Source organism: Carlito syrichta, unplaced genomic scaffold (assembly GCF_000164805.1).
Source record: "Carlito syrichta isolate Samal-C Ts95f unplaced genomic scaffold, Tarsius_syrichta-2.0.1 Scaffold115704, whole genome shotgun sequence".
Lineage (NCBI taxonomy): Eukaryota > Metazoa > Chordata > Mammalia > Primates > Tarsiidae > Carlito > Carlito syrichta.
The window spans coordinates 4,331-12,969 of NW_007059800.1; the positions used below are offsets into that span (position 1 = coordinate 4,331).

The 8,639-nt window shown below is 59.7% G+C and overlaps 1 protein-coding gene across 1 annotated transcript in view; it reads right to left on the minus strand.

Moving 5' to 3' along the window:
* Window positions 1-7,586, minus strand: part of LOC103276105 (protein AF-17) — an 11,020-nt gene extending 3,434 nt beyond the window's left edge. The window contains exons 1-7 of the mRNA XM_021706439.1: window positions 7,506-7,586; window positions 7,019-7,073; window positions 6,706-6,815; window positions 5,712-5,815; window positions 5,437-5,530; window positions 2,955-3,128; window positions 2,201-2,299 (exon numbers count right to left, since the gene is read on the minus strand). Of these exons, the coding sequence (XP_021562114.1) occupies window positions 2,201-2,299; window positions 2,955-3,128; window positions 5,437-5,530; window positions 5,712-5,815; window positions 6,706-6,753 (519 nt within the window). The 5' untranslated portion in view covers window positions 6,754-6,815; window positions 7,019-7,073; window positions 7,506-7,586. The remainder of the gene's footprint in view (window positions 1-2,200; window positions 2,300-2,954; window positions 3,129-5,436; window positions 5,531-5,711; window positions 5,816-6,705; window positions 6,816-7,018; window positions 7,074-7,505) is intronic.
* Between the last annotated feature and the right edge of the window lie 1,053 nt (window positions 7,587-8,639).

An 8,639-nucleotide genomic window follows, 5' to 3' on the forward strand; every position in this document is an offset into this window, starting at 1 on the left:
CTACTCGGAAGGCTGAGGCGGAAGGATCGCCGGAGCCCAGCAGGTCGAGGCTGCGGTGGCTGGGAGCGGCCACTGCACTGCAGTCTGGGCGACAGAGTGAGACTCCAACTCAAACAACAACAACAACAACAAAAAACAACAAATACTAGGGGCTGAAGGGGTCTGGACAGTGGCAGCCAGGAAGAGGGAACACAGAAGGGGCTTGGCTGGCCCATCCTTGAGCCCCCTGGGGTTGCCGCCACCCACTCCCTGCTCCTGCCAGGCTGAGCGTGCCCATTATGAGCGCTGAGCTCTTCCCAGAGCTGAGCTCACAGGCACCAGGCCTGGCCAGGAGACCTGTCTTCACTCTTCCTGGGAAACCTCTCACCCTTCAAGCCCAGCGCAGAAGTCCTTCTCCACCAAGCCTCTCAAATACCTGGGTGGAACTAGTTGCTCTGCCCTTACTTCCAGAGCCCACGCACGCATGTCTCCACATTGACTGCTGCCCCTCCCCGCTGGAATGGGCTGTCCCATGCCTGAGGCCACAGTAACCTCTGAGGGCAGCAGGGTGAGGTGGATGGAACATGGGCTCTGGGGCCAGGCAGAGCAGGGTAGGCTGCGGGCTCTGCCCTTCACCCCGTGCTCTGCTGACCTGTCTCAACCCCAAGGCGCTTCCGTGTGCTTATGGGTGAATTATGCATACATGGACAGTTACAAGAAGCACAATGCCAGATACACAGTGTGAGGTCAATAAATGAGTCTGATGGTGGCAGCTATTAATACACACAGAGACAGCCCTGTGTGGTGGTAGAGAGCACAGGCCTTCCAGCCAGACCGCCTACATTCAGAGCTCAACTCTACCACTGGCTAGCTGTGTGCTTATAGGCAAGTTCCTTACCCTTGCTGTGCCTTGGCAGCTTCGTTTAGTAAATGGGGTTAGTAAGATATGACTTCTCTGGATTATCTTGAATATGAAGTGAACTAACCCCCACATAGCCCTTCCCCCCTCGGGTCTGGAAGACAGCCGGTCATGTGTGGTCCGTCTGTGCTGCCTACTCTTGCCAGGGACGGCACCTTTCCTTCTGGTGGAGCCCAGGTATGCAGCCAATCATGTTCAACAGACAAATGCTGGAGGGAGGATAGATGGGGAACGAAAGCCACCCTGCATTGCCCCTCCGCGGGTGGAGCCCTGGTCTCTGTCTTCCTCTTTGTTCTTTTCAACAGCTGGAGTTCTGAAGGGAGCCAGATGTGGCTCTGAGAGCAAGGGAAGAGGGGCTGGGGGAAGGGGAGCTGAGATAGGGGGGCGGGGGATGGGGATGGCAGAATTCTCCAGCAAGACCCCCAGTTACTGGTCTTTCTTGCCACCTGCCTGCAGGCCCCTGGAAGGGTCAGAGGGCGTGATGACGCACTCTCCAGGTGAGCTCTGGAAGCAGGGAGGGGCGAGGGTTACTGGGGCAGTTGCCACAGTAACATCACCCTGGAAACCCGATACCTGAGCCTCCTGCTAAGATGCCCAGAGTTCTGCCAACCTCAGAGGCAGGTGGAGGTGAACGGGCAGTCATGGCGACAGGAGAAGGCAGTGTCCCAGCCCCTTCTCCCATGGGGAGGGCAGGTTGCAGGGAAGAGTGGTGATGGTGTTCTGGATTAGGGATTCCCAGGCCCAGCGCAGGGCCTGCCCGCTGCTCATCCAGATGCCGCCTGTTTCTAGAAACAGGCCTGCCAACATGCCCCTGAAGAATAGGTGGGGCTTTCGGGTGTTGTGCAGGGGCCTGCCCCCACCCCGCCTCCTTGGCCGGCACTTTCAGGCCCTCCAACCTGCACGGAGTGGGAATGTGGCTGGGTGACAGGCTTGGGGCATCCTAGGGGATGGGGGTGTCCTCTGCGTATCTCTGGGGGCCAGGTCCCAGGAATTTGGAAAAAAGGCCAGAGTGTTGTACCCCCACCTTCTGCAGAGAAGAGCCCAGTGCTGAGGCCCTCTGTCTGGACAGAGGCAGATGTGAACATCTGGCAACCAGTACCCTCTTCTCACCCTCCACCTCCAGGGTTGGCCAGTGACTGACAGGGCTGAGGGCACAGGCCCCCTCTAGGCTAGAAGACGGCCCAGGAGGTATGCGGCGGGAAGGGGAGTGCCGCTGGCCAACCTGAAGCTGTAAGGACAGTGCCTGGTCCCCGGCTCACCCGGACCCCTCACACCTCACCTCCCTCCTGACTCGGGCCATACCTTGTCAGCAGTGGGGACCACAGGTGGGGTAAGGATGCTGGGGGGTGACTCAGGCCGCTTCTTGTGCTTCTGTTTAAGGCGTTCTTTGTCCTTTCGACTCTGGGAGGGAAAGGTCACCAAGGTATTGTACGGGGGGGCTGTCTGGGTGAGGATCTACATACCATGGGGATATGGGGGGCTGACCCCTCGCAAGGACGGGGCTTTGTGAGCACCACCTCTCCCCAGGGAGGGATGGAAGCTGGCTGGACAGGCGTGGCTCATGCAAGTTCCGCTGAGAGCCAGCGGCCCCTCCCCCACCCTCCGTGCCTGCTAAAAATAGCCTGTCCCATTATCACGCCAGTGACACAGAGCATGACACGTGAGCATACACCTGCAAGAGTGTCCACCTGGGACAGGACCGTGCAGAGGGACAGAAGCAGGGCACATGGTGATACATGGCACGAGAAGACACAGACATGTGCGCCTATACAGGGCCGGTGTATGGCTGGACGGTTGGAGATGTGTGCAATGTGCAGGGCCGTGTGTCTGGGCTTGGGGGACACTGTCACATCACAGGGAGGAGCACAGGCACAGACAGCCACAGAAGCAGGCCCCTCACCCTCCAGGACCCCCATGCCGCACTTCCTCAGCCCCTCCCGTCCCCTCAGCGGCCTCAGAGGAAGGAAAAGGGCAGGCATGGAGCCCCGGGCACCCCGGGGTGGCTCTGAGTCTGAATATGGGAGTGTGGCGGGAGGAGGGAGGGAAGGGTGTCTACCTTCTTCTGGCCCCTCTCATGGTGGGTGGGGTGCTTCTCCTGCTGGGTGGATGGCGAGGCTGACCGGCTTCTCCTGCCAGAGATGAAGCCACTGCCACCTCCCCCTGTGCTGCCACTGCCGCTACTACCACCGCCGCCTCCTCCGCTGCCCCCGCTGGTATGCCGGGATGTCTTCTGGGGGGAGAATGGAAAATTGCCAAGCCCTCTCCTCACCAGCTTAGGGAAAATTTCCAGAAGGCCAGACAACACCGGGGGCTGTTCCCACCTGCCCTGCCCGTCACTAAGGGGAACTCATGTGCTCCACGATGCCCTGCTTGGCAGAAGGGCATGCTCCAACCTGGAAATCCAAGCACTTTCCAGCTGGCTTAGCCAACGTACAGATTAAACAACTGAGGCCCAGAGGAGGCCGGGGCCTGACTTGGCCCTGAGCGAGGCTCAGGTCTCTTGCTCTTTCCATGCTGCCCTCCGGCCCCTCTTGGGAAGGTAGAGCCCTGGCCCATTTCCACCTCCTTCCCTGGGGCGAAGGATGTGCAGGGGACACTCGAGAGGAGCCCACGCTCTCCTGCACATCACACACCCCTCCCCAACACTGCGCCAGCCATCATATCCTTCTCCCTTGCTCCCAGCCCGTGCCCTCCACCAAATGCCATGCATGCACCTGTCCCGAAGGCTATGCTGCCCTCAACCAGAAGGGGGAAGTAACCCTCGCCAACAGGCCAAACAGCCTTCAGCGGCCTCCTCCCACCAGGGCTGCCTCCCACCCCTTCCCTAATGCACCCCCAGTCTTGGCCTCACCCGGGCTGGCAGCTGTTCCCTCTAAGGTCACCAGCTACCTCTCGGCTGCCAAATCCAAGGGCAGATTTCAGGCCTCATCTGACCAGGTGGCTCCTGTCTCGCTGAGTGCCGGGCCCCACAGAACCTCCCTCTCACCTGCCCCCTGCCTATCCTTGTGGATACCGTGGGGCTGCCACAATCACCCTGCCCAAGGGTCTGATACCCAGTCAATCCAAAAGTCTCCACGTGGCACCTCTTGCAAACCAAACCAAGCTCCCGGCCTTGTCCTAAGTTTTCAACCAACCCTGAAACCAAGGTGACCATATAATTTATGATTAAACCAGGACACTTTTGAAGATGAAAGGAGAAGCCAGCCAGGGCATGGTGGCTCATGCCTGTAATCCCAGCTCTTTGGGAGGCAGAGCCAAGAGGACTGCCCAAGTCCAGGGGTTCAAGACCAGCCTGGGCAACTTGGCAAGACCTTGTCTCTACAATAAATCAAAAAATTCACCAGGTGTGGTGGCGTGCACCTGTGGTTCCAGCTATTTGGAAGGGTGAGGTGGAAGGATCACCTGAGCCCAGCAGGTTGAGGCTGCAGTGGCCATGAGCGTGCCACTGCACCCCAGCCTGGGCAACAGAGTGACTCCAACTCAAAAAAGTAAAAGAAAAAAGAAAGAGGGGAGCCAATAACAATACCAGGGTGACAGGCGTACACCAAGATATACGTGTAGCCCATAGAAGCCAGCTGTACCCTGTTCATGGCGCCCTCAGGTGTTCAAGCTCCATGCGTCCAGATCCTAAATGGTACCCCAACTCCTGCTTCTCTGCACCCCCACATTCAGGCAAGTCTACCTAGAGATGGTTCTAGCATGCAGCCTCATCCCTCCACCCCCCTGATGACAGCTGTCTCCCAGCCACCAGCCTCAGCCCTTCAGATTCAGCCTCATGGCGGCTGCCCGGGTAATCTTCCTAAAAAACAAATCTGATCATGTTACTCTCCTGCTTACGAGCCTTAGAGCCTGTGGCCAGGGAACGTCCGAGCCACAGCTGACCTCTCCGGACATGTCCCAGCTCCGCCACATGCCAGTTTCTCCATGCATGGGACAGCCCCCGCCTCCAGCCAATCCTTGGGCCCTGCTAACACCCCATTCGCCCGCCAGTCTCTCTGTCTGAGCCTGGTTTCTCTGTGTGTCCCAGGGAGCTTCTCCATCAAGCTACCTGCTCTGAATGCCACCCGTCAGCTGCAAGGTAAGTCACATAATGCTGCTGAGCCTTGGTTTACTCATCTGAAAAATGGGAAAAACACACCACCTCTAGTCCTGAGGCTGCAGGGAGGCTCCCACAGCACAGCACGTGGAAGGAGCTTGGTATAGAGGCTGGAACATAGTAAATGTTGACTCCCACGCAAACGGTGGCTCGTATTTTTATTCCCACCTCCACGCAGCTTAAATGCTATCTCTTCCTTGAAGCCTCCTGGGCTGACAGGCAGGGTCTGAGCTCGGTCTTCCTGGGTGGGCCACTTTGCTCAGCTCTGACAAACAGCCCTGACGCTGGGCTTTAATGCATTCCCCATGGAATGGTGCTCCTCCAGGGCCGGGCCTGGGCTCTTTCCCTCTCTGTCCCCCAGCACCAGGCATCACTCTGGCCCAGAGCCCACACCCTCCACCCACAGCTGGCGGGTGGCTGGGTGCCGGCGGGCGGGACTAACCATCTTGCTGAAGTGGTATTTGCAGTAGCCGCAGTACTTGACGTTGTCCACCTCCAACACTTCTTCCTCACACAGCAGGCCTGCCATTTGGGCGCTAGGCAGGAGAGGTCAGCCTGAGTTGGCTGTGGCCGTGGGCCAGCCTGGCCACCCTCCCCTCACCCGCCTGGACCCCTGCTGAGGCAAGACCAAGACCACCAAAGAGACAGCAGCTAGGATGTGCCCAATCAGCGGCCATCCACGACAAAACTTGGGGATGGCGGGGGAAGGGGTCTCACCAGGTGACATGGAAAGCTTGACGACATCCATGGCGGTTGCAGGTCATGCAGGCTCCTGAGGCTGCTTTGCTCTCCCGGCCCTGCTCCTCACAGATGTAACACGTCTACAGGACACAGCACAGTCGTCCCCTCCTCCTGGGAGCCCCTGTCCTGCCTGGCCTTTCAGCCTCAACTCAATTCCATCCTCTCCCCATCCAAAATTGGTATGAACCAATAACTTTCTACAGTGATGGAAATGTTCTCTAACCCACACTGTCCGGTACAGTAGCCACAAGTCACACGAGCTATTAGCACTGGAAATGTGTGGCTTGTGTGACTGAGAACTGGATTCTAAGTCGTACCTGGTGGTCATGAATTTACACAACCACATGTGGCCAGGGCTGCTGTACCAGGAAGCAAAGTTCATAGATAATGCGCTCTCAGAGGCCAGGGATGGGCCTGTCTCGCCCACCGGGAGCCTATTCCCCAGGGCCCTGGCCCATGCTTTCTTCTGCCTGGAGCCTGGGGATCTTATCCTCCTCAAGCCTGGCTCCTTCTCATGCCCTAGGTCTCAGCTAACTGTCCCCCTCCGTGACCACTCGATCTAACGCGAGACCAGCAGGCCATACTTATTTCACTGCTGCATTTTCTTCACAGCCCCCATCACATTGCCTGTATTTGCCTGTTTCCTGATACTCAGTCTTCCCCCACAGAGCAGGCAGTGCATCTGTCTTGATCGGGACAGAGCTCTGCGGGGCCAGGCACCTTGCACCAGGTCAGCACACAGCAGGCACTCAATAAGCTGTGCCCAGCGAGCGAATGAATGAACCCCGCAGTACCACCCCAGGGAGCTACTCCATCCAGGAGCACATGTTTGGGGCTAGGTTCTCCGGCCCCTGAGTTCCCTGGAAGTGTCGGTTGGGCAGAATCAAACTACACTGGTGAAGAAAGCGCGGGAGGGACCCTGGTCAGAGAGGGGACGGGTGCGGGGCACGGCAGGGGCGGGGCCGCTGACCTTGTTGAAGCGATCATGGGGCACGTATTGCAGCACGATGGGCTCCATGGTGAGCACGTTGGCAAACTGCACCTCGGGGATGTAGAGGGCGCACACCACATGGGCCCAGCCTGGGGCAGTGTGGGGCGGCCTCAGCGGGGGAGGGCAAGCCAAAAACCCACCCCTCGAGTGGCCTTCCTGCCTCTGCAGCCTTCCCGTCAAACTCCAGGGCCAGCCAGGGAAAAGACCCAGGGCTCCTGCCCAACGCCCCACTCCCACATCCCCATTCCTGCTCAGGGACCGCGGCTGACCTCCCCGGATGGGCCCACCTCACCTCCATTGTCAGTCCTCTTCAATGCCCCGTCCTTGTGTGGGCACAGCTCACACCTCTGCCAATGCAAGGGGGCACAGGGGTTGGGGACCTGTGTTGCTGGCCTTCCCTCAACACATTCAACAGAGGCCCCAGGATGAAAAAAGGGGGGTGGGGGAACAGCGGAGAGAGACCTCGCCATGACATGACTGCTGTTGAGGGCAAGGGTGGGGACAAGAAATTTACTTACAGCGCCCTCCACTCTCCCACGGGCCGGAAACTTTCCATGACAAAAAGTTCAAACAAAAACCAAAGTCCCCAGGCCTGAGGTGGGGCAGAGGGAGGAAGGGCTGAGGGAGAGATGGGCTGGCCGGCGATAGGTGTGCAGGAAACAGGAAGTCCCTGTGACAGAGCAGTCCCACCCTAGCGCAGCTCAAGGCCCCCAGCTCCGCCGGAGCCGCTCAGGTGTGCGGGAGGGGCGAGGGGCAGGTGAGGGGGAGCCGCAACTCACCACCCTGGCTGCTCGCTCCTGAGATTCACATTTCCGGCAGAACCAGGGTCCCGTCGGCACCTGAACGATGCCATAGCAAGCTGGGGGTGGGGAGGACAGTCACTGAGCAGAGCTGTCAGCCACGGGCTTTCCCCCAGAGTCACTGGGAAAAAGGTGGTGACTCCAGAAGACCAGAGCCAGTTCCAGCAGGGGGGACTGTTCCCCCCGCCGGAGGTCACTCTCGAGACGGCAGGACCACAGGCACGCCCGGCAGTGCAACGCCCGGCAGTGCAACGCCCGCCTTCAGCTACACGCCCAAGCGCTCCAAACAGGGGCGGGAAGTCCGAGTCCTTGACCTTAAACTTCCAGAAGAGCTTCCCCCCACGCCCTCTCTGGACTTGTTTCCCGGCTTCGACATCGGGAAGAGTGAAAACCAGAGAGGACAACAGTCACAACAGTCAAACACGTTTTGTTGTCATGGGGGGGGATTTCTTAAAGGGCCAGTAAGGGACGAGGCGGGGAGGCAGGGGGCCTAGGGGACCTCTCGTCTGCCTCTGACGATCACAGGTACAGGTCAAAAGTCAAGGCCGCGGGCAGGTGCAGGGCTGGTGACGGAGCGGACAGTGGCGGGAAGAGCCCACAGCCAGAGCCTTAAGCGTTGTCCCAGGAAGGGGGGAGGGCGCTGCCGGTGCCAGGCAGGCGGGAGATGCCAGCCTGCGCCCTCGGCAAGATTCCTCAAGGAGTTAACTCCCAGCCATGTGCTGCTGGGGGAAACTCCAAACCTCCCTCTTCCCGATCCCGGCCCCCGGCACAACCTCTCTCCTCTGCTCGGCTCTTCCCGGAGGATTTGAGGAGTCCCCTCTCCCCTGGGACCCCTCTCCTCCCGGCCCAATTCCGCTCCTCCCCGCATCCGGAAGCGAGGGGGGGTGACCCCCCCCCGACCTCTTCCTCCCAGAGCCGGGACCAAAATAACCGGGCGGGAGGGGACGCCCCGCAGGTAAACACTCCCCCGGCAGCCCCGACGCGGGCGGTGCGGGGCGCGGGGAGTTCGCTCGCCGCTCCCCAGACTCTCCCCAAACTCCCGCAACTTGGGGCGGGGGGCGCGGGACTGGAACAATAGGCAGGAAAACAATGCCTGACCCGGTCTTCCCGGAC